The sequence below is a fragment of the Mesoplodon bidens genome, assembly GCF_964165515.1.
Source record: "Mesoplodon bidens genome assembly, chromosome: 7".
NCBI lineage: Eukaryota > Metazoa > Chordata > Mammalia > Artiodactyla > Ziphiidae > Mesoplodon > Mesoplodon bidens.
Window position 1 is genome coordinate 88,761,959 of NC_138164.1, and position 26,700 is coordinate 88,788,658.

Consider the following 26,700-nt stretch of genomic DNA (forward strand, 5'->3'; position numbering starts at 1 on the left):
CTATGAGTCAGGTCTCCTGGTTTCAAATCCAAACTCAGTTACTTGCAAGAAATATGATCTTAGGTGAACCTTATCTAAGCTCCGTTTTTAATCTATAAAACAGAAAAAAATAACAATGGCTTTGCTATGAGGAGTTCCTAAGCTAATTTGGGTGAAGTGATTACTTAGAAAGGAGTATGGAGTTTCAGAGAATCTTTCAAGGAAGCAGTTGTAGAGAAGTGGGCTCTGACCAGAGCCTTGAAAAAATGGTGAATATTTGGATAGTCAGGAAAAAAAACCTAACAAACTTCTCACATAGATGCATTCAGCTTCTTGATTCCAGAGGGGTTAGCAAAGCTCCTAAAGCCACTTTGGATTTCAACTTTTATCCTAATTCATGGAAGAAACACCAAGCAGGACTTATATTCTCAGACTCTGGATACATTGCCTGGGATCAAATCATAGCATCATAGGTCTACCTGGCTAATTGCCTATGTAAAAATAAATACATAAATAAAGATGAAACCTCAGATTTTTTAAATCTGAAATCAGGAGAGTACTTACTTTACAGTGTTGTTGAGAGGAGTAAATGAAACAACCAATGCAAAGGGATAATATATAGTAACTATTCAATAAATATTAAATTTAAACTCTTATTAACATTATCATTTCCCCCTAATGTTTCCTTCTCAAGTCCTCACTCTCTGGAGTATTGCTACACTTGCCTGCTCTGCCTTCCTCATCCCCCCTTTGCCCTAGGTGGAAGGACACATTCCCTGATTAAAGGGGGTATCCCGCAAAGACTGACTATGAAGGCAAGTCCACAATAGATGGAGAGACAATGCAGTCTTGTTCAGAGCAACCACCAACAGTGATGACAACAGCCATCAACAGGCTGGGGTCAAAGATCAGCAGTCCCTCTGTCACTCCATTCTTTTCCTGGCTCCCAATGGAGTTCACAGGAACTCAATCTCAAATCTCAAATCCAATCAAAGCCCATCCATACAAGCCCAAACTAAGACACAAAATGAACAAACTCACAAGGCAAAACAAAGCTCTCAGCGTTCTGCAAAGTAAGTTCACCATCCCTTTGGCGGTCGTGGAAACACGGTGCAGCCAGCAGCCAGGTGGGAGACATTGGGGGAAATTGGTGATTCAAACCTTGGAGGCGGGGACTACAGGTTAGCAGCAAAGCTAGATGGAAACTCTGGACACCCTCAGGAAATACCAGAATGACAGCGGCCATGTATCTCCAGGTAGGCATCTGAGGAAGCTTAAAACACTGTGCCAGTTGTGAGCACAGAGGGTGTTTCTGACAAAGTTCCTTTCTTGTCTCTGCCTCATGGAAAATAGGAATATCAGCTCCCTTGGAAGCCATTAGTGTAGTTGATGCCCTCCCTACACTCCTCAGGGCACATGCATGACATTTGTCCTGGATGCAGCTGGAATCCATCCTTTATGGTGCATTTTATCCCTTGATGCCATTGTCTGCTGGGAGATTGCCCAGATACTGAAAGTGTGTAACAATACTTTTCAATTACTGTACATACGTTCTGACACTCTGTGAGGCCTTCACCAATTTGCTGCACAATCTGTCTTGATAGTATCCACAAAGTAGGCATCTTGATAGTGTGGACAAAGTAATTTCTCTCTTTTTTTGCCTAGGAATCCTTTTACAGGCTCAATTCTCTAAATGAGCTATGCAGATGAGCATGTGGGAGAAGCTTGAGGGGTCTCTACTAAAAGAGGATGGGAGTGGAAATGGAGAAATGTGGACAGGGCCCCTGTAATGAGTTCTGGCTATCAGATACTCTGCTCCAGAGAAGGATGTGTCCAGTTCAGGGAAACCCAGCAACCACATCAGTATGAATGATTCTACTAGGTATACTTGGTACCCTGTTCCCCTTTAATGTGGTTGGTTAATTTGTCTTGGGGAATAATCACATTGTGAAAGCAACGATGGCCAAGCGTTGTGCTCAATATTTTAAATATATGACTTCATTTAATCCTCACAGTAACCATATGAGGTTGATATAGTTGTCTCTATTTTGCAGATGAGAAAATTGACACTTAGGCTTAAGGAATTTTGGTAGAAGCTGGAATTCAAACACAGGCTTGAGAGAGTCTAACTCCCATGCTTCCAACCACATTGCTATCAATCTCAGTTTCTCGAAATATAAAATCTGTCTTCTCTCTGCTGCAGCTTGGAGTGGTTTTTCAGCAGCTGAGGCTGCACAAAGAGTCTTAGAAGAACAGAGGCAAAGGATTTGGTCACTTTTTATAGTTCTTTGGATAATAATGATACATAATTCTCTTGTTAAAGTTCTATAAACTTATACTGTTTCAAGACAAAGTTATATCTCCCTGTTCTGACCTGTCCCGTGTATCATCACCAGAGGAGTCCGGTCTAGTCACTTTGCTTGGAAACCTCCCAATGCCTCCTGATTATCCCCAGGCTCATGGCCACGCTTGGGTGTCCAAAGCTGGCCACACCCTACCTTCCCAGGCTGACTTCCTACTGCTCTAATTGCTAGCCCTGGGGTTTCAACTCTGCTCTGTGAATCTCTAGAGCCGCCAGGATTTTAGACCAGAGCAGCTCTGCTTTTAACATTTTGTGGGTCTCCATAGATTCTCACTTCAAGAAGGATTCAGAAGTGTTACAAAGTTTGAAAAGTACTTCTCTAACCCCACTACACCCCAGATCATGCACCGGGATGAATGAATCTCCGTACTGTACATCTCTGCTCAAGTTCACCCTTCTCTTGAACCGCTCTCCCTTCCAACACTGCCTTTGAATATCTTACAAGTCCTTCAGGGTTTGGTTGGGGTATCACTGTCTCCATGTCCTTGATGTACATCCATAGCTCCATGACTACACTACTCCTGCGGAAGTTGCCACATCAAACCTTGTGGCGCGATAGCACAGGGAGACCAGCTCGGCGCTTTGTGTCCACCTAGAGGGGTGGGATAGGGAGGGTGGGAGGGAGACACAAGAGGGAGGAGATATGGGGATATATGTATATGTATAGCTGATTCATTTTGTTATACAGCAGAAACTAATGCACCATTGAAAAGCAATTATACTCCAAAAGAGATGGTTATAAAAAAAAAAAAATCCTTCTGGCGCGGCTATTTGTGCTCTTCTCATCTCACCTCTCCCACTCGACTCTGATGGTCTATCCTAGGGTTGAGCAGAAAGAGATCATGTCCATATTTCCATAACATCTGTGCATCTACTACACCTCAGCATCTACTATTTATTTTCTGATCATGCCAGGCACTTGATAAATATGTGCTGATTTGAACTTAACTGACATTGATAATTGGGTATCGCTTTAAGCAATGAGTTTGGTAACCTGATTGGTAAGCACCATCTTTAGTTCTTGAAAACTTTCATGGTTTAATTATGTCCCCCTCAAAAAAGATATGTGGCAGTTCTAACCCCCCGTACCTCAGAATCTGACCTTATTTGGAGCTAGGGTCTTTACAGAGGTAACCAAGTTAAAATGAGGCCATTAGGATGAGCCTTAATCCAATATGACTGATGTCCTTGTAAGAAGGTGATATTTGGATACACACATAGAAGAAAGATGATGTGAAGACATAGGGAGAAGATGGCCATCTACAAGCCAAGCAGAGAGACCTGGAACAGATCTTTCCTTCATAGCCCTCAGAAGGAACTTGATTTTGGACTTCTGGCATCTAGATCTGTGAGACAAATTTCTGTTGTTTAAGCAGCCCACTGTGTGGTACTTTGTTATGGCAGCCCTAGCAAACCAATATAGAAGTCAAGTGTTACAGGGACCAACAAAAACATCCTGTGCCTGCCTTTATAAGCCTTTCCAGCTCTCAGCCGTAAGGCAGTATGAGCTATTTTCACTTTCTTCCTTCAAAGGATCTTTATCTAGGCATGGAGGTACGTGCGTGTGTGTGTGTGTGTGTGTGTGTGTTTACAGATATCCTTCCAGATATTTCTTTCTTCAGCTGGAGGTCTGCTGAGGGCCAGGCACGGTGCTGATGCTGGGATATAGCCCAAACTCATTCATGGCTTTAGTTTTGTCTCTCTCCAAGTTTCCAGATTCCTTAAGCACAAGAATGGTGACTTTCACTTTTCTTGTATCCTCACTAGCAACACTCTATCTATATGGACATAGTGTGAGTGCCAAAATAGCTGTGATTCTATACTTCCTCTGAATTCCGCTGTGCGATATCTATCCCTTCTGACACTCATCACTTTCTAAGTCTACTTACAGTTATGTGTACGTGCTTGTTTCATCTTTCCTTCTAAACTGTAAACTTTCTGAGGTAGAATCCATGGATGAACAATACCTAGTACTCAGTTATAAATGCATATTAAATGATGAATAGATGGAGGGGGGAGGGAGCAGTGGCTAGACACCTGATCTTGGAAATAATAGAGAGGAAAACCTAGTCTAAAAGAAAATATGGGGGGTGGATCATCATTCTTTGGCTCTTGGTTTAAATACATGATGTTAAGTTACGCCTGGGGCTCATTTATAATTATTTACAGCCACAGTGTCACAATCTAATGGACAGAACCTAAAGATGTATGAGGGAATCTATGGAATATTCATTTTGGCTGTCACTGACTACAAAGGACTTCTAAGAAAAGCCATTCATATTATTAATAATAACAATAATAATGATTATAATAATAGGTAATGTTTATTGATCTTTTGATCTGGGCCAGCCACTATACTAAGAGTTTATACACATTATTTAATTTAACCCTCCCCAAACCCTGTAAGATAGATGAAAATATCTTTAAAATATAGCTTCATGCGATATTAAGTAAAATATTGAAGGTCTCAAGACAGGAACTGGTGGAGGTAGAATTCCAACCCAGTTGGTACAGCGCCAGAGCCTAAGCTCGTGACCTCTGCTACAAAGACTCATTCGTAAAATTTCCTTGCCAGAAACAGCCAAAAGCTCTAGTCCTGCTTGCAAGGTTGTCTTTTGTGACAAAAATTTTGAAAAAGTTTTGTTATGCAATGTATACTGTTTTGTTTTCATGTATATCCATCTGTATCTAATTAAAGAAAGATGAGCAGAGATTTTAATGGGGACATCTTGGTGAGGGTAGAATACCAAATATTTCATGTAAAATTTGGTTTTTCATATCTACTGGTGGTCAATGAATGTTAATTTAATTGACTGCATTCGATTTTCTTGAACAGCCAAGAGTGATTTCTGGATGGCAGCCCTTGGATGCCATTTGCTCCTCATGATGACTTAAAGCAAAAGACCAGAATCATCATCATAATAAAGATTGGAATCGGTATGAGAACAGGGAAAGGAGGAATAACTCTGAACTGTGTCTTATAGAGTGGTCCTTGAAAACATTTCAAGGCTTTTAGTTTAGAAGTCAATGCATTCTTTTATTCTTGCCTAGAATTTCATTTGTTTATTCAGCAAATATTTTGTGAGTACCAGGCACTGTTATGCACCCCCTGGGGACACAGTGGTGAGCAAGACAGTCAGGTTCTCTGTCCTCACTGAGCTTACAGTCTAGAAGGGGAGACAAGTATTAAAAAATGGATGGTTGTAGTCCTGTGTAACAGAGCCAATGATGGTAGAAATAGGGTGCAATGGGAACACGTAGGGGTAACTTACCCAGACCTAGGAAGCCAAGGAAGACTTCATAAATTCTAGGATCTTCCAGTAAATTTTTTGAAGAACTGAAATTTTTTAGATGAATATGAAATATTACTTCATAAAACATATGACTATTAAATTAAAGATACTTTTGTTAAGTTTGAAAGATGGCAGAAGGTCTTTAAAATGTTATTCAGGCTAGTTATCCAGGTAGGATAAAGGTCACCTCTTGGAGGGTCACATCTATAGAAGGGTCACCACCTGAGGTGGGGTTGTACCAGAAGCATTCTCTTCCTCCTCCAAAGGGATGTTTCCTGAATTCAGAAATGCTGAATGCTGGAAGAGGGCCTTATTGTCTTTCTAAATCTGGCCTAAATGGCAACAGGTAGCCTGTTAATTGCTTATTTAAATGCCTTTTGTGTCACATTTTCTGCTGGTGTATATAGCTTTTAATCACACATCACAGCAACTGGAGTTACCTGATAGTAGTGCCTCCATACCAATTTTTCCATCCTTGTATGCAATTTCAGAACAGTACTCCATCAGAAAGAGGAGCTGGATTCTATGAGAACACCTCCTATCTAATACAGAAACATAGTTCTTTCACCGCGGAATCTTCCAGTTCACAAACGCTGAGTGTTTCAATGATATTACAACCATATAGTTCAGTGCAATTTATGTTTGTATTTGTAAAACAGTGGAGTGGATTCACCTCCAATGCATAGATCCAGCTTTCTGTGTGTTGAGGTGCCACCTAGTGGACTGTATTACATACAAAAAGTAAAACTAATCCTGTATGAATTGCAACTAGCATTTTCTTCCTAAAATTTGAGGTCTGAGTGACAAATCTTCTTAGCTAGTGAAAGCTCTAAATTTTAAAATGTAACATCATATATTCAGCATAGGTTCAGCTTGAAAGGGACCAAATTTGGAATTCCCTTTAAACATTCTACCAAGGAAGATTTAAAAGGAGAGTATCAGAAAATAGCTGCATCAAAGGGATTGGTTTTGAGTTATCATTAGTGGTAGTGGAAAGAGAAGCTGATGCAAAATAAAAGTAGCCTGTTTTATCTAAGGTGATTGAGATTTGGAGCAAATAGAAGAACCAGGCTTCAGAATTTGAAGTAGATAAATTTAAAGATATATAACGATTCACAACTTCTTACAGGATTAGGCATCTTTAATGCATCTCTGTATTCAGTGAGGGCTGATGTTCAAAGAATGTTCATTGACTATCTACTATGTTCTGAGCACAAAGATAGGGACTGAGAATAATGAGCAAAACTGAAGAGGAAGGAGAGTTACTACTTCAGAACATTCTGGATTTTGCCACTTAATTTACAGCATTATGTCACTATTTCACCCATGTTTTCTTTGGTGTCATCCTCAGGGAATTGATAGGTCTGTTACTAAAGGCCAAAGAGCACTCTGCTAAGATGATATGAGCTCAACGACGTTCCAGAATTCCAGGAGTCTTTGGAGAATTGTAGCATCTACAGCAGGAAGCTTGTTGAAGCAGTTTGATCTTTCCTTTGACTTAAGATCAATCTTATCATTTGCTACCATGGGCTTTGGGAGAATTCTTCGTACTCACCTGGGGTTGGCTGTAAGTTGCTCACCTTTCATGGAGTGCTCAGACCACTTCCATAAGGACTGGGCATCAAGCAGTTAAAAGGGCTTGGGACAATGGAAAAGACCAATGTCCACCAAACTAAAAATTCGGTGCACACCTTAATTCAGATCACTCCCCAGGACTACGTGAGTGAAGGAGGAGAAGTTAAGGGGCTGAGCTGAATGTCTGTCTTGCTTTTCTATCATCTTGGTGGAAGCAGTAATTGCTTTCAACTTCCCTTTGGCTCCCCAAACCACTGTATGGAAAACAACATCAAAACTCCCAAGAAATCTAAATCTAAAGAGCAATCTGATGCTTTAAAGAGTAAAAAAGAGTTAATGAAAGTGTAGGCAAGATACTTCCTACTCTCCAACAACCTTCCCCTACTTTTGATATACTTTGAGTCCTAGGATCCAGCAGTACAATCTCTATTAAAGTGTATCATGCAAGCAAAATGTACCAGTAATGAGAGCCCTAGCTCTGCAGGTCAGCAGACAGGTTGTTAAAGGTTGGTGAAATCTTGGTGAGAACAGGTCAGGAAGAATGGAAAAAAAGCTAACCGAGTTTCAGTGATATTAAGAGAAGTACAGTGAAGTGGAGAGTGTGTGAGCTCTGGTCTCAGGGACACACAGATTTGAATCTCATTACTACCACTTACTAGTGGTGGGAATTTGGGGTGAACGACTTAACTTCTCAGAACCTCAGTTTCCTCATCTGTAAAAGGGGATAATAACAGAATCTCTGAAAGAGTTGTAGGGATTAAATTAAGTATCGTAAGTAAAGTTCCCATCACAGTGCCTGGTATATGGTGAATGTAAATTTAGCTCAGCTAGTTATTATTATTATGACTTATGATCATTCATACTTAGCACCATCATGGGCTTTATTTGGATGATGCTTGGCTACTGCATTCAATTCTAGATGACACATTGTAAGAGGGCTACAGTGAAAAATGAGAGAGAATTCAAAGAGCTTTTGACTAGCTATATCATGAAATTCTGTTGCCCAAAGTCTACATGAGAAAGTTATGCTGGAAAAACATCACTTTAGACTTCAACTACTGAAAGGCCTCTCATATGGAAGCAGGGTTAGGTTTGTTTCTTGTAGCCCCAGACATAGAATTAATCAGAGTGACTAGAAGTCAGAAGCATATATATTTCAGGTAGATAAGGAAGAATTCTCCTTAGAATGGGCTGTCTGGGAAGGTGGTAAATTTCCTGTCCATGGAGGTGCTTAAATTGGGATGACTAGTTGTCATAGATACCATGTAGTGGGGGAGGGAGAGAGGGCTGCATTTCAAACACTGGATAATAGCTGGCTTAGTAAATTGTCCAGACCTCATTCAATCCTAAGATTCTCTCATTCTAGGATAATGAAGAAGAAAAAGATGAGAAAGAAGTGATAGAGGAAAGAGATGGAGGAAGGCAGCCATCCCTGGTTCCTTTTCTCCTTTACTCCTGGGTGGTGTGGGATTTAGCGATGGCCGCTGCTAGCCCCTAAAACACCTTGGTCCCAATTAGAAAATGGTATCTCTGCTCTGGGCTGATGCGACACCACGGTTGCCGGGGTCAGCGAGATGGCAGTGTCTTCATGAAAATTACAAGAAGGAGCCTCTTCCTCTGGGCAGACGTGTGATGAGAGGAATGAAGATGAATTTCAGCCCCACTTGCCTTCTCAGCTGGGCACTCCTGTGCAGTGGACAACCTGCAACATTGTGCGCAGCCATCCGAGCTCTAACCTTCTGGTCCTTTCACTCAAGACAAACTGGCAGTTGCCTTCAAGTCTTCTTCAGCCCTGAGAACCTAGGAATGCAACTCCAGCAACACGATCATTATACCCAAGAGCACATGGCTTAGAGTGAGAATTCTGTGGAATGTATTGTAGAAGGTTAGATCAGTAATGATGGACATTTATGGGTTTTAGCTGCCAGAGTACATTTTCCTTTCTTATAATCCTAATTTCCCCTTGTGTCCGTGATTGAGGTAGGAGTATAATTTCAGGGACGGATCTTCTACAGATTTTCTTTTTCCTGCCCCCTTGCATAGCCAGGGATTGGGCATGTAAGCTGAGCTTAGCCAAACAAGTACCATCTCCCCTCTTGAGTCTTAGTGACCTGGGAATGACAGGAAGTCATTCACATGCCTGGCTGTCCCGGATGCCGGAGGGTTTCTGTATCCCCTGCTCTGCTTCCTGCCTTCTGCTTCTTGGGCTTCCTGTCTGTCTCCAAGGCTGGCATTCTTCCATCCTGTAAGCCTCCTGTTAACCTTCCAGTGATCTCCTGGTTGCTTATGTTGTCAATAGTAAATTTCTATAGCTTGCAGCCAAGAACTCTAACTAAAATACCAATATTAAAGTTGAAAATAGCAGGCAACTACTAATAATATGAGAGTCTTGAGAGTCAAAATCTCCACTGCTAAAGATTAAACTCTTTCCATGCTGGAATTATGTATCACCTACTAGTCCAAACTCCATTCCTAGAATAACAATAATTATCATGTTAACTTTACATTGATTGAGCATTGATTGAGTGTTAGGTTAAGGGTGTTATATACATCGCCTCATTTAATTCTCACCACAACTCTTTTAAAATAAATACCAATATTATACTCATTTTAAAGATAAGGAAACTGTGGCTTAGAATAATTTACTCAATATCGAGTTAAGAAGTGGCAGAGTCAATATTTAAACCCAAGTCCAGGTCACTTCAAGACCTGTGCTTATAATCACTCTAATATTCTGCCTCTTATTTCCCCTGACTGACATATATAGTGAACACATTCATTATTTCCTCATATAGTGAAATAGTCACAATAAATCAAATAATAGGAAGTTGGGAAAAAAAACATGTATTTACAAATTATGAACTAGCTTTAGGAAAAGACTTACATTCAGCTCATTTACATTTCAGCTTTTGCTTTCAACATGTTCCGGTCAGGAGTCCACGCTCCCCCATTCTCGGTGCATGGGGGCAGCCCAGCTATCTCAGCTGGGTCTTTCCTGCCTGTTAAATATCCACTGGACTGAGCACTCTTCAAGCTCCCAGCAAGTTCATTAGTTACCTGAAAATACCTACCTCATCTGTCATCAACACTCAAATGGCCTGCGGGATTTTTCATTTCCACTCCATTATCCAAACCCTTTCTAGCATTTACCTCCCACATCTGGAATCAATCCTGACCAGAAGCAAAGTGCTGAACGGTTGGGCTCCTCCTGGGGCAGCCTTTCTCCAGAGGAGTGACAAGAATATGTTGCGGATGAATTAGCCATTCTCTTCTAGAGGAAGCTGCTGTGGCAGAGGCAGCTTTCATGCATTTTAATTTGCTCATTTACCCCCTTCGTCTTTACTTGTTTAAGCAAAATATTTAGTTTAACATTTTCAGTCATTACAGCCTAAAAACATGCGTACTTTAAAACTAGATTTATTTGAGTTGCAAATTGTGGGAATCCTTTAAAAATACCCCAGCTCATTATCCTTTTATCTGTCTCTGTAGAAAAGATTTTAGATAGTCTCAGAAAACATCGCTGACTTTCAAGCCTCCTACCGTTGCCCACACCACTGTCTCTGTCTGATACTCACTCAAGAGAGAAAAGAGAGTACCAGTTTGCCAATTACAATGAAGTCAATTACAGGATTTTGATTTTACGCTATTTTTCTTTCCTTTTCTAAGCAGCCTGGAGGCCAACATCATAGGCTTCTAGAATTGCTTTCAGGTGATAATTTTCAGATCCTTGTGAAGAAAAGAATTTAATTAGAATTTTTCTTTTTTCCTCCCTCCCTCCTTTCTTTCTTTCTTCCTTCCTTCCTCCCTCCCTCTCTCCCTCCCTTCCTTCCTTTCTTGCTTGGTGGGGACTGGATAGGAAAAGGTGACCTCAGGATGATAAACCTCCAGACGTCTTTCTTTGGAAATATCTTCACGGAAAAAAAAAAAAAAACCCAAAAACAAATGGTGATGAAAACTGCTTTCTGACAGCCCCGAGGAAAATATGTGTATGCATATGGAAAAAGTCAATCTCTTGATTAGATAAACTGCATTATTTTAGTAATACAGCACATCCTGTCTTTAATTTTAAATAACCGTAAGATTTTTTTTGTAGTTCTAGAGGAAACAGCAATAAGAAACATCCAAGATATCCAATATATATCAAGATACAGCTCTTGGCACCTGCAGGGAGATTATCTATGACGATGAAGTGAAATATTACTGTGGATAATAGAAAGTTATAGAACACAAGAGAAAAAAAATAATAAGAGGCAATCAGGAAGCTAGAAAAGCAGTTTTCTGTGAGAGAAATCCTGATTTAAGATAGTGAGTCTGGGCATTTTTGTTCTGCTTTCTTTAAGGTCAATAACTGAGCCAGGAAGAGGTTTTGAAGCAGAGTTAGCTGTAAGCAATCGTGAAGGGTCTAGGCTGTGCCAGTCACCGTGCTAAGTGCCTCGTCGACCGTGATGGCACCCACCATGCAGCCTCGCACATGTGCTGGGCACAGTGAGGAATGCAAACCAGCGAGCACGACCAGGCCCCACCCTGTCCTTTCCTTACCCACCGGGCAATGCAATGGGGAAACCGCTGAGAAAGCAAATCCAACCTCCAGATTGAAGGAACAAAAACAATGTGAACAGTGAGCTCTTTGAAAAGAAAACTGCTTCCCTATGGTAGAAAATAGGGGCAGGGGGCCCATGCAGGGAGCCCAGCAAGCAGCGAAGGTGGGCCCTGAGGAGTGTGATATTACACAGGAACATAATGGGGTTGACTGCATACTTGTCTAATTACTGGAGCTATTAAAATCTCTATAATTTAGATTCAGGCAAAAGAAAAAAAAAAAGCCTATATAAATGCACACACATGCTCCTGATTGGATTTTATGACTCTACTCCTCTCGATTCGAAAAGGACGCCACCCTGCTGTGTACATGTGGCAGCTAAACCTGCGTGACCTTCTGCTCCCGGCCCTGCCCCTGCCCCCCAGACTAGTGTACTCTGTTACTGTAATAAGCAGTTAGGTTAGATAAGGCGACGGGTGATGGGATCATCTGTGTTGAAGCTGAATTATAATGCCTCGGTCAACGGATTTAATCTAAACCAAATGCTTTGGGATTCTGAAAGCTCCGGGAACAGAGAAAATGTAAGTTTTATATTTGCCCAAGTTCAAACAGAGAGCAGTCAGAGAGATTCCAGAAGCTCAGAGAGTGGTAGCAAAAAAAATGTTGTTTCTCCTGAGTTCAATCAAAGGAACAAGTAGAGTATACTTTGTATTCACCTCTTCCTTTTCTTCCTCCTCCGTGCACTCTTTTTTCTTGACACAAAGGAGGGTTATCACTTAATGCCAAACTGAACTTGATCAAAGAAGTACTTAGCACATAATAGGTGCTCAAAAAATTAATACTTCTCGGCCTTCCCTGGTGGCACAGTGGTTGAGAGTCCACCTGCTGATGCAGGGGACGCGGGTTCATGCCCCGGTCCGGGAAGATCCCACATGCCACGGAGCAGCTGGGCCTGTGAGCCATGGCCGCTGAGCCTGTGCATCCGGAGCCTGTGCTCCGCAACGGGAGAGAGCACAACAGTGAGAGGCCCGCGTACCGAAAAAAAAAAAAAAAGAAAGAAAAAAGAAAAAAAACATTAATACTTCTCAAATGGACAAATGGAGTGGTAGTTAGTGTAGGGGTTTAGTGTCCATGCTTTTAGCATCAGACTTCATTTTGCCCCTTCTTCAATGCCTCAGTTTCCAGATCTGCAGAATGGAGCTAATAGTACTTGTGAGGCCTAAACAGGTTATGAATGTTAAGAACTAGCATAACACCTGATACATAACAGGTAGTTTCCTTCCTAACACTCATTGCCTCTAGCTCCTGTGCTTCCACCTAGTAGGCGACACTTCCCCTCCTAACAGCCTGGTGGCGACAGTGGAGGTGGTGGCAGTGATGATAATAATGTTCTCCTGAGGCACCGAAAGAGATAAATATAAACTCAATAATATTTCTGAAGACAACTCAACATTTATTATACTTTGCCTCTGTTAGAAGCCGGCATATCTAAACGCTTAGAGCTTTCTGCTGAATCAGATAATAGTTGCCAGTCTATATTCAAGACACAGATAGGATAGGTGAATTTCCCAAGGTCACACAGCTTGATGAGAATATCAGACATAATTCCTTATTTACTAACTCAAAGTCCACTGCTCTCTTCCCAAAAATATAAAAAATGCTTTCAAAGTAGCAAGTTAGTTATTATTCTCTGAAAATGATATTTTTATAATTTATAAAATTATAAAATTTTATAAAATTTTAATTAAAATATCATAAAATGGTATTTTTTATATTTTTATAATGATATTTTTATAACTTTCTATCCCTTTATCCAATGTTCATTCCTCCACAGCGTTTATCATTGGTTGTTTTCTTACCTCTTAATTTCCTTCCTTTTTTTATTGGCTGTATGCTTTCACTAGGCCAGTAAGGTCCACAAGAAAGAAGACTCTGCCCTGTTCAGCACTGTAGCCCAGCCCCCAGAGCAGTGCTAGCATACCACAGGAATTCCATAAATATATGTTATGTGAATAAACAATGCCAATTTCCTGAGTTTAGGGTATTCCTTGCTGTTCAGATACTTGAGTAAACCAGAATCCTATAAATATATGTCATCGATACCCCTTTAAAATAATTTTTGCTAACTTTCAACTACAGCATTTGCCCCCCAACTCCCTTATTGAGGATCAGAAGTTCCCTTCTCCCAACTTACATGAGTGTCATGTAACCCTTCCCCTACTGGCCAGAGGGCAGCTCTGAGATGTCTTAGGTTGTACCCATAAATGAAAGAAAGCCCATAATTTTGATGCCTTAAATCCTGGGGTGCGGTGGTCCTTCACTTCTGGTGACAGAGCAGTCCCCTTCTTTGCTTCAGCATTAAAATTCTATAAAATAAAAATTATACCATTTTGGATTATTAGTCTGTGATCTCTTTCTTTCCCCTACAATAATACAATGGTGTTTTCTTCTTTTATATCTGTATGAGCTGTATGCCTAATTTTTTTTTTTTTTTTGGTACGTGGGCCTCTCACTGTTGTGGCCTCTCCTGTTGCGGAGCACAGGCTCCGGACACGCAGGCTCAGCGGCCATGGCTCACGGGCCCAGCCGCTCTGCGGCATGTGGGATCTTTCCGGACCGGGGCACGAACCCGTGTCCCCTGCATCGGCAGGCGGACTCTCAACCACTGCGCCACCAGGGAAGCCCTGTATGCCTAATTTTGAAGACTATTCCTTTCTTCAGGTCAGAAGGAAAAATGCTTTTCCATGCTTTATCTCATTGGACGCTAAAAACAACTTTTAAAGGGTAGAAGGAAATGTTATTATTCTCATTTCACAGATGAGAAAATAGATATGTCCCATGGTAGTAAGAAGCACAGGTAGAGTTGAAACTCAGGTGCTCATCTGATATTTAACAAAGATTTAATGAGCACCTCCTGTGTTGCAGGCTCTGTGCTGGGCTCTGGGAACAAAGCAGAAAGCAGACAGAGCAGCTTTGCAGGGCATCTTTGGCTCCAGGTCCAGTGTCCTTTTCTAATCTGAGAACTCCAGCCAAGGACAGTAAAGTTAAATCATAATCCAATATATTTTCATATAAAGCTTTAACAGTTTTAAGGAGGTTTCTAAACAAAAACTTAAAGGAAGTTAAACAGCATTTTAACATTGTTTCTGACTGACTGCACAGAACATTTTGACTAAATTAAGTGAAGTAGAGTTGAAACATGACTTGGAATAAAATAATCCAAGTATCTAAACGTTTGGAAATGTCACCATCTTATATAAAAGGTAAGTGCACGACCAGAACAGCAGTGGAGAGAGCTGGGTGTTCTCAAGATATTCTGTTTCTCTTTGGCCAGGTAGCAGTGAATTCCGGGCAGGTTCTGGACACCTGTGGCCTCTCTTCTGCTGAGTTTCAGCTCCCAACTGCCAGGGTTGTCAGTGTTCCCTATTATTCTCCTGACAGACAAAAGGGAAACAGCAAGTATTCCCTTCTGTCTAAAAGAGTAGCAAGTAAAAATGGCTTTGTGATTGTAAGAAATGTCGACTTAATTAGCTTTTTTCTTCCAGGTAATAAGTGTTTTCTCCAAGGAATGCCCAAAATTAACAACACTCTATGAAGAAGTTTTTATTTCCTTATCTCTTCCCACTTAAGATCCATAGATGCAAAAATCACACTCAAAGATGATAAGAAATCTTCATGGTTTATTGTTTTTGTATAAAACGTTACCACAGTGAAAGTTAGAATCTGCATCTGCTGACATTTTGAAATCTTCCTTTGAGAGGTATGGCTCCTATGTCCTCCCAAACCTTAAAGATTATGGAAATCAGAAGTATCTTCTCTTATACCAAGAGTTCTTTGTTTGGAAGTTCACTACTGTTTTTCAGGTAAACATTAGTTTACCTGTGAACTCCATGAAATGGTATAAGAAAAATATTTTTTGTATGTCATTTTGTAAGTTTATGGCTTTTCAGAAGATTCTCAAAGGAGTATATGAAACAAAACAGTATGAGAACTCCTTTACAATAGTCTATTGAGGCTTTGAATGTTGTCAATACATTCGTAAGTAATTTCACATAATTTTTGGATGTTTCTTCAGACTCGGCATTTGAGAACAAAATATATAATCATCACTGATAGATTTTAAGAATATGTGATGCCTAGTTTACACCATGACATTTACTCCATTTGCTCAATTTTAAGAAGTGTTTCTTGCCTCTGAAAAGCAGAAAGGACTATCCAACTATAACGCGATTTAATTTGACTCTGAGGACTGTAGTTCCTGAACAGCTGACTGAAATAAAATTCTATAAAGCAGACCCTCTATTCCCATTGAACTGCTGTAATTTTGGTTTGTGGTTTAGCACAACAGTGGAAGATGGCTGAATCTTGTCTTCCCGTCACGTTGCTCTGGCGGTGGGACTGCTGGGCATTATCACTGAGTGATAATGTCCTGAGTAAATAAAAATAAGGGTCTCTGCCCTCTAAGCAGTTACTATCTAGCTGGGGAGACAGAACATGTGCTCAATACCTATGCAATTTTTTTCCCAACAGGCCATGCTATAGAATGGAAAAAATAGAGAATGTATGTAGGTTTTCACTAGAATACAAAATCCCTGTAGCTAACGCTGCCCTTGATTGTAATATGTCTTATTATGAATTTATAGATAATCTATCAGTGTTGGCACTTCTTCAAAATCTGCCCATCCAGTTATTTTGAAGGACAAATTCTAGGACTAAATTTTTAAATAATCTACACAGATTTCTTTCATCTTTTCCTAAGTTCAGAGTCTTCAGCAATCTAAATTGGACTTTCTGTCACAGTCTTATGTTTCCAAGTAGGTGAAGAAAGTTTTCTTTGCTGTATGGGAGAGAGAGAGAGAAAGAGAAGGAGAGAGAGGGGAAATAAATATATCATACACACACATATATACAGTTTCTTATATACATACATACATATATATGAAATTCAGTAGAAGTTTCTATTTTAAAAATGTTTATCCGAATAGGTGCATTAAAACTTGATAAGGTTTGTAAAATTTATAAAGGCATCTCCTTCAAGGCCTGATGTGAGTTATGAAATCTAATTTTGTTTTCATAGCTCTGTGATAAAATTTTATCAGTGTTATAAAAGGGGTCTTTACTAAGACTGACTGGAAATCTGAACTATCTGGCCAGGCAATAAAAACACATTCCTTAGCTGCAAAGTGTCAGACAAGCAAGGTTTAACTGAAATTGATCGATAAGTCTTCCTTTGACAGTTGAGTGCATTCACTTTACCTCATAGGATAATAGTTTTTCTTTTCATGGTTTTTCCATTAATATCAGACTTCAGTGTAAGAAACAAGAAAGACATAAAAGGGAGAGAGACATGCCATCAAGAGAGAATGTTGTGATCTTTAATGGTAGAGCACTTGTGCTCAGATGAAGTGCTTGTGTGAGTGAGGGTTCAGACTTTCATTACTGATTGTTATGGGTTGAATTGTGTTCCCCCCACCAAAAATTCACATGTCAAAGTCCTAACCCCCAGCATCTTAGAATGTGCTCTTATTTGGAAATAGGGTCATTGCAGATGTAATTAGTTAAGATGAGGTCATACTAGAGTGGGTTGTCCCCTAATCCAAAATGACTAGAAAATTTGGACACAGACAGGTACATGGGGAGAATGTCCCCCATGAAGATGAAGCAGAGGTTGGGGTGATGATCCAACAAGCCAAGGAATACTAGATTGTCTACAAACCACCAGAAGCTAGGGCAGAGGCATGGGACAAATTCTTCCCTCACACCCTTTAGAAGGAACCTGTCCTCCTGGGACTTTGATCTTGGAATTCTGCCTCCAGAACTGAGAAAATAAATTTCTGTTGTTTAAGCCACCCAGCCTATGGTACTAGGCTTAACAACTAATACATGGATGAATACAGCCATTGGGGTAGAGAAGTGAGAGCCCCTAGTTGCTTGCTATGTCCTGATGAGCCAGTGAGGCTCCTCTCTGACACATGTGGCAGTGCTCTCCCACCCACCACCTTGGGTTGGGCATCCACATTTAGCTCACTTTGCCTAACTCAGCTGTCATCAGAGAACTTTTCCAAGCAGGCAGTGACTAAACCATGAAATTATTCCTTGAAGGCATCCAATGAAGGCATCCCATTCAGTTTTAGAACTGCCAATAACCATACCTGAAATTTCTACAGGCTTTGAGGTTAGACAGATCTGGGTACAAATATCAGCTCTGCCACTTATCAGCTGATGGCTTTGGCAAGATATTTCATCTCTCAGAAACTCAACTTCCCCATTTAAAAATTTTTTTTTATTATTTATTTATTTATTTTTGGCTGTGTTGGGTCTTCGTTTCTGTGCAAGGGCTTTCTCTAGTTGCAGCAAGTGGGGGCCACTCTTCATCGCCGTGCACGGGCCTCTCATTATCGTGGCCTCTCTTGTTGCAGAGCACAGGCTCCAGACGCGCAGGCTCAGTAGTTGTGGCTCATGGGCCTAGTTGCTCCGCAGCATGTGGGATCTTCCCAGACCAGGGCTCGAACCCGTGTCCCCTGCATCGGCAGGCAGATTCTCAACCACTGCACCACCAGGGAAATCCCCCCATTTTTAAAAAGTAAAAGGAGAAGTAGGAAAAACCCATCTATTTCCAAGGGTGGTCAAGAGTATGGAATGAAACAGACAACAACAGTGTAAAAGTCCAACAGGGTGCCTGGCATGTGTACACACTCTGACAGCATTAGTGCCCTTCTCTGTTCATGTTTATAATCGATCTTATTTGATCCTTATACCAATGGACTTGCCCAACAGTGCAGGAGGCAAGACACCACTTAGGCTTTTGACACCAAGTCCAGAGATCTTTCCATAGGAGGAACCACTTCCAGTCCTTGGCCATCCCTAAGCTGTGTCCTGGCCTCCCTCTGTCACTCTGGTGAAATTTGGATTGGAATTCTGAGGCTGAAGATGATCTGGATGCAGGTCCTAGTAAACACCTGTAGAAAGGCTCTACCAAGTAGAAGGATAGGCTCCCAGAATTCTGGCTGTCACAACTCTTGTTGCCCAATTGCATCTCACTACTGAATCAGAATCAGACCTTTAAAGTTAGGTGGGACTTTAGAGATGGAAGAGTCTACTTTCCTTATTTTTAAGAAAAGGAAGCGGCAGCTCAGATGGGTCCTCAGCCAGTTGACATCTAGTTAAATGGTCTTATGAACCACAGGCTAATGTTCCTCCAATTTTATTGTGTCCCCAGTAGTCACAAAGTCAGCCCAGAAATGGAAGAACCAAAATAGATCCAAAGATATGTAACATATTCTCAGAATAAACCTTTGCCTGAAGAGCAATGTGGCTTTAGTGAAATCAAGGTCCTTCTTAGCTCTATGATGCTTAGACCAAGTTAAGGTGAAAGCGGACTTCAAAATGGTGCTGGGACTGCCATATATTCAGTAAAAGGGGTGGGGGCATCAGTGATTGCTCTTTCACACCTGCTCTCTGGCGGGGGTGATGCTTGCTCATCTTAGCCCCCAGCACCTCGCAGCTCCTGGAGGAGCTCATGGCATTTTCAGAGCAGGCAGAGGGGTCAAAGAGCAGTGACTCTTGTTTGGAAATCTCCTGAATTGGCTGACTCCCATTTACATGCTGTTTCTGGCAACAGAGATCAGTCTGGGTCACCTCTCTGCCACTGAGTAAATATGCTGAAAATTATTACTATTTCAGACAAATGTTTAACTATTCTCAGATTATCTATGACACCACAGGCCAAAGTCACAACAGTCTAACCTGGGAGTGAGTTTACTTTGTGATTTATGGAATGAGAATTCTGGGTGCTCTGTGGGACTAATTTAATACGAAACATTCAGATGTCTGTCTTATAATGCCATTCATCTTTCCTTAGCCTGCCTGCACCAGGGGGCATGTGGTTCAGAGAGCAGGCTCTCCCTTCTCAGCCACAAATCATCACACTTGTGCAAGGGGGTGACACGTCTTCTCTTCCAAGCCAGGCTGCCTGCAGCAGTCAGGCAACCAGTTAACGGTCCATCTGGGCACTGGTGGGAGAAGAGTGTTTTCCACTCTATCGAGCCTTAGGAGTGTTTTGAAAGTTACAATGGGCAAAGAAGGGATCATAATCAACATTGCTTTGGTTTGCCTTCTGATAAAGGAAACATAATCAGTCTATACTGTCTCGTCAAGTACAAGACTCATTTTATAAGAAGGTTATGTGATATTCTATGGATTGATGTGACAATGTGTGTCTTCACTCAGATTGCTGTAGCAAAGTACCATAGGCTTCTAAACAACAGAAATTTATTTCTCACAGGTCTGCATCCTAGAAGTCTGAGATCAGAGTGCCACTGTGGTCCAGTTCTGGTAAGAGCCATCTTCTGTGCTGCAGACTGCTGACTTCTCATTTTATCCTCCCATGGCAGAGAGCAGAGGAAAGAAGGAAGCTCTCTCATGACTCTTATAAGGGCACTAATTCCATTCAGGAGGGCTCCATCCTTAGGATCTCATCTATTTCTAATCATCCCCCAAAGACCTCACTTCCTAATACCATCACATTGGGGCATAGGGTTTCAACATACAAATTTGCTGGGGACACATATTCAGTCCATAACAGTGCATGTGAGGAGAAGAAAGTTCTACAGAAAACTCAAACTCTGATTCAATGCTTATATTAAAAAGCAGGTACCTTTTTTAGCCAACTAGTTACTCCAAAACTTACATTCATTCAACAAATATCCATTAATGCCTACTACACAGTAAGGAATATTCAGGCACTGGAAATACAGGTGTGAAAAAGCCTGGCCTTACTTTCAAGGAGTTTACAGATCAGTGGGAGAAAGAATATGTCAACAGTGGTAAGTTCTACAGTTAAGGTAAGCAAAGGGGGCAGCAGGGGGAGCACATGGATGGCAGTTCCCAACAGAGTTGGTTTTGGGAGGGGTCAGGGACAATCCCCCAGAAAGCTGTAGGAGGAGAATGTGCAAAGGTAAGGAAGTTAGAGAGAACACACGATTTGGGGGAATTGAGGGAACTTTTAGGTCAAGTGAAGTGCAGATCTCTGGGAGCAAAGGGGTGAGAAAACCGAGACTTCAGGGCGAGGGGAGCACAGTCTTTCCAAGGGTGTGGGGTACCACGGGGAGGAGTGTGTCCTTCATTTAGATGACAGTCAGGGGCCACTGAAGGTTTTTAAGCAAGAGAGTAACATGATTTGATTTTCAGTCTAGAAAGATCATTCTGGCTACTACTTGGATAAAGAATTGGAGAGGAGTGAGGCTGGGGGTGTACCATGACTAGTTAGAAAACCATCAGTATTATCCGTGGGAGCAATGACAGTGGCCTGAAGTAAGATAGTGTAAATAAACACCTTGGAAGTACTTAAAAATCCCACAAATAAATCGCGTTCTTTTCATAATTACTGTTGTAAGCTGCTGAAATGAAAAGTGGCTTTTGTTGTCATTTCCTGAATGAGCTGGAGGATAGGGGTGCAGAGTGCTGCTCATGCTGTCTTTTTGTGTGTGTGTGTGTGTGGTATGCGGGCCTCTCACTGTTGTGGCCTCTCCCATTGCGGAGCACAGGCTCTGGACGCGCAGGCTCAGCGGCCATGGCTCACGGGCCCAGCCACTCCGCGGCATGTGGGATCTTCCTGGACCGGGGCACAAACCCGCGTCCCCTGCATCGGCAGGCGGACTCTCAACCACTGTGCCACCAGGGAAGCCCTGCTCATGCTGTCTTGTGCTGTTACTGCAATTTGCCCCCACTGCTGTTGAGAACTCTTCCCTAGAAAGCCTCTTAAACACACAGCTCTAGTTCAATACATCGTCGTGGCCCACATCAACTTTTTCATGGGAACTGGACATTATGTAACAGAGAATACTACTCCTTGGGTGTCCTGGAACATAACAAGGACTGAAAGCTCAAACACAGTTGACGATGGTCAAGCCCAAAGAGTAGAACACACGTTTCAACATTGGGAAAGTTGGTAGGCAGGCTGGCCTCGCAGAGTGCAGGGAGAGGGAGAGATGGTAACAAAAATCAAAATCCACAATGGAATTCAGCCTATCAAAATGACTGCAGTAAACAAGAGGCAAGGAAAAGTCTGATAAAAAGGGTTAGACATTCTGAATTGATCTGGAAAAATTCCCTGGATGCCAGAGTGTCTTCAGCTTTGCCAGGATGTCTCTGCAAGATCCACTTCCTCAAACAGACTTACTTGTATTCGGAAGTGTCCAACTTAAGAGTCCAACTGGTATCCATCCTGATATTGTAACCAAAGTCCTGATATTGTAACAGATTGTATCCTCAAGGTCATGCTGCTCGTATAGCAAAGACCACCAAGGTTACTCCATTAAAGTGAGTTTGGAGGATACACCCAAGGACAAGCCTCTTACTGACGGAACAGGACTAGAGATAAGCTAGCTGATTCCATTGCTAATGTCATCCCTCAGTGGTGAAGGGAGAAAATAATCATAACAACAGCAGAATTATGGGTTCATACTGAAAATGCCATGGAGCCCGTAATGCCAGCCAGATCCACAGCTTCCTAAGGAAGGGACAACCCACACCAACGTTGCCTACACAGGCAGCTGTACTTTGTATCATGTGATCCCTGACATCCTAATGTAAAGGGATGAGTAAAAGGCAGCTATTGGCTGGCCTCCAGCCATTCAGTCTTCCATCAGAAGACACAAAGAAAGTAATTCAGATGGTAGAGTGGCCCTAGAGCCAAAAGAAATACAAAGGGAAGGCAGGAAACAGAAGCCATGAAGCAGCAGAAGCCATGAGAAGACAAGTGAGCATTTTAGCCTAGAGCAGGAGAGCTCATGAAAAAGTAGGAAATTCACAGAAGCAAGAAGCACAGGGAAGTCAAGAGCAGGAAAGGCACACTATTGGGTGATCATTTGGACAGTCAGGCTGTGGGTCTGGAACAGAGACCACCGTGAAGCCTGTGTGCTGGGCTCTCCTTTGCTTTCCCCCTTCTTTGTTAACCCTCCTAACAAACCTCCACCTCCGGAGGTAAGTCGAGTGTATCTCTGTAACTTGAAGCCTGAGCAAGCTTAATATACGATGCCTAGTCCAGCTTTCATATTAGTTCCCTTTAACCACTTCTCACCACACTTAAAAAAGAAAAACCCAGACTCCTCAGCATGACCTACAAGGCCCTCCAATCTGGCTGGTGGCCACCTCTCCCACCTTACTTGATGCCTGTTACCCCAACATTCCGGCCTCTGTACTCTCCAAGTAGCCACACATCTACTGCATTCATCTTTGCATGCCCAGTACCCAGAACAGTAAGTGCCTGGAGATGCATACATATGAATTAGTTCTTTGAAAAGCTAATTTTCTTTATAGTTTCTGTCTCCTAAGGAACATGGCTGTCTCCCAACCTATATGGATTTCATTTATGGGACGAGAGAACTACCTTGAAAATGAATTTTTCTGAGAGCACTTGTTAGTGAACCGAAATAATATCCTGTGGAATTTCACACTCTTAGATGAGCCTGCCAGGGATGCGGGTGGCTCAGGCTTCTGTATTAACTAGACTTAGAGCATACATGGAACAGAGAGGCTCAGCCTTCCCCCTAGCAAGCAGCTCCTTCACTGGAGAAAGGGTTACTTTACAAAAAAGACCCCTGTCCCTTTTCCAAAACTCTCTCTTTGTACATACAAAAATGCATAAGAAAACTCCAGGAAGCTGGTTATTTCCTCACCCTCAAAATTACTCTGCTCCTTGATATATGTACCATAGCCCTGACATTATTCCTGTGACCTTTAAAATAGCAAGATTTTATCAGCACTGAAGGCAGCCTAATTAACATGGGAAGCTTCAGCACCTCAAACTTCCTTGTTTTCCTTCCAGTGTCCTGGTTACAATCTCTGGGTGGTCAGTCCCGACTCAAGAACATTTCCATTCTTTCTCAAGGAAATAGTGAGGAGAAAACATGAGGACATTTAGACTCAAACCCTCAGAAAGGCAGCAAGCGCTTCGCTGCTTTCGTAGCCCTTAACACAAAGGTAAAAGGGGCCACAGTGCTCTTAGAACTGGTAGTTAGTGCTTGAGCCACACCCAGCTGACAGGAACAGAACCTCAGCTGAGTTTCCCAGCGTGTGGTCAGCTACCACCCTCTGTGGCTGGGGCCTGTTCCTGCACACTCCCTGCCCCACCTCAGGTGTACAGAAGAAGAATCTCTGACATTAAGCCTGGGACTGGGTATTTTATCAAGCTCCCCGGTGACTCCTGTGCACAGGAAACTTTGAGAATCATATTAAGGAATCATCCCTTGCCGATCCACAGACTGCTCCAGGGAGGACAGCTTTTAAAATGAAAGACAGGGCTTCCCTGGTGGCGCAGTGGTTGAGAGTCCGCCTGCCGATGCAGGGGACACGGGTTCGTGTCCCGGTCCGGGAAGATCCCACATGCCGCGGAGCGGCTGGGCCCGTGAGCCATGGCCACTGAGCCTGCGCGTCCGGAGCCTGTGCTCCGCAACGGGAGAGACCACAACAGTGAGAGGCCCGCGTACCGCAAAAAAAAAAAAAAAAAAAAAAAAAGAATAAATAAATAAATAAATAAAATAAAATGAAAGACAGAATTTAAAGGCCCTTCGAAGACAAAAAGCAAGGAAGACAGAGGAGCTATGACCAAAAGGCAAGGAGAGAGAAGAACAGAAGGAAGAGGAAAAAGGGTGGTAGAAATGAAGACAGAATCAAATCTTGTGCTTTGGGGGCACTAACCCTAGCAGTTGTGGGAGGTGCCCTCCTCTCCTCCGTTCCTGTCCAGCACAGTTTGCAGAGCAATTTAAGGAGAGCTGCTGGTGGCGGCATCTAGACATTCACCCCCCTCAACTGTCTTAGCTGGTCTGCCAGAAATGACATTCTTGGGCAACCGCACCTGGGGTTAAAACCCCAAGTTCAAAACTTCTAGAAATGATGTCAGGACCTAATGGATCCAGCGGTTGACTGAACGCTCTATCTACCCCTAACCCAGCACAGGAATACAGCAGACAATGAATGACAGCACATCCAATTCAGAATCACCACTGTACTTGCCATATAAATATAATTTCCTGTCTCCTTCTTCCTCCCTCCCCCAACCCAGTTGCACCATGGGCATAAGCACTTCCTCTCCCCTCATATATTTCTATTTGCACATATGGCACAGGGTGACAGCCTATTGATAGTAGTTTCATATTACAGACTTGCGGTATTAGGAAATGCTACAGCTGGCAGCAGGCACCCACTGAATGTCTGCCGTTACTCGGTTGGTCCATTTACTTTCATCAGCACTCGCCTGAGTGGTCTTTGTTGATCCTGCTTTGCATTTGCTTATGGCCAAGCAGCCCCAAACCATGCCTTTTACTTAGAATTCTAGCTTATTGTGTTAAGAACAAAAAACTGCTGCTCTTTCTTTCTGCTTAACCTAGACTTAGGAGGGGGTGAGATCTTTTCAGAGGCAGGAGGTAACTGGAGCCACTGATTTAATAAAAGCAACTGAGGATCACCACTGGGTCCAAATTCCATTTACCTGAGGACGTTTGCATCTCATTTTGTGACAATCTAGAATAACACAGACCTGTGGGTTTTGATCGCTCCCTTCCAAATGATGTCAGAAAAAGAACTGCTGTCTTGGTGAATCACAAATCTCAACAATACTCAGCAGCACACCTGGGCTGTTAATAAAGGTTAGCTCGCAAATGCTGCAACAGCCAGTGGCCACAATTTCTAAGTGATTCTCTTGCAAAAGAGAACAAATTTATCTTTACCTTGCTGTTATTATTTGCTTGCTTGTTTGTTGCTTGGTTTTCTTGATCCACAAAAAAATATTTAGTCATTATGAACAATCAAGAACAAAATGGAATTTCAGGGTTATCATGCCACAAAGCTACATTTGGATTTTGAATCATTTCTAATGTGTCCTGTTTTATAAACCTGACATAAGCACCCAGATAAAATGCTTCTTATGTATAAACGCTATCATAATCTCAAAATGCTTGTCAAACTTTCAGACATATTGCTTTTAGTCAGTTTGCTTAGAAACATGCAACTTCATCCCAACACTTAATCAGGCAACAAAAGCTAGAGGTGGGGTGGAAACATCCAGAAACTCCTTTCTCCTGAGGACAATCACAAATGCTGGTACACTGTTGATTAACATCTGGATCAACTTAAGGGTGTTTGTGAACCAGCAGGAAATAAATTTCTGGAGAAGGCCATGGACTTGAGGGTGGTTGCTTTAGTATTTAATAATAAATGATTTCCAGTTGATAGAAAAATATTGAAATGTGACTTATATATATGAGGCTGATTCAAATTTGATAAACATATCCCCAAAGGAAATTACTGGGTTTATTAAAATCCTTGGAGGGCTGAACAGAATTGCAACAGTCTTATCCTATAGTCCTTGCTGAACGTGGAGTAACTGCTCCCCAGTCCACCTTCCAGCCAACCACTGAGGAAGGTCAATAATAAGGAAAGAGCAGGGCTGTTCTTAGTCTTAAGTTAAAAGTGGCTATGAACTGCCAAGATATCCCCAGCAAGCCGTCGTCGACAAAGTAAGTGCCGCTGCCTTGCTGGTAAAATGTGATGTGTTGATGACTGTTATATTACATCTAAAATCCCATTTACTAGTAATAGAAAAGTTCAGTTAAGAGTTTTGCCTTACATCTCCTGGTGCTTGATACAATGTTGTGTGATATTACCAATTTTCACTTCAGGCGTGTTCACATGCAACAGTGAAGACTTCACAAGAATCTGCACATTTGATCTATGGTGAAATTATGCCATTTTCATAGCAAATCAACTTTTCCCTGGCAGCAGAATGATAGGTACTTCTGCACCTAGAGAAATGCCTTTGTTTTCAAGGAATTTTGAAAAGAAATAACAAGTTCCGTGTCTCTGGGGATGGTAATCCAGTTATTGTAAGAAGAGGCCCAACAGGTAAGAATCTTACTGGACCATTTTCTGACCGGAGCATGTTCCTTAACCCT

The 26,700-nt window shown here is 41.9% G+C and overlaps 1 protein-coding gene across 1 annotated transcript in view; it reads right to left on the reverse strand.

The window, feature by feature from the left end:
- Positions 1-24,920: 24,920 nt before the first annotated feature.
- Positions 24,921-26,700, reverse strand: part of DCDC1 (doublecortin domain containing 1) — a gene marked incomplete at its 3' end in the record, with an annotated part of 485,061 nt that continues 483,281 nt past the window's right edge. The window contains 2 exon segments of the mRNA XM_081241118.1: positions 24,921-25,016; positions 25,018-25,085. Coding sequence (XP_081097244.1) covers positions 24,921-25,016; positions 25,018-25,085 — 164 coding nt within the window.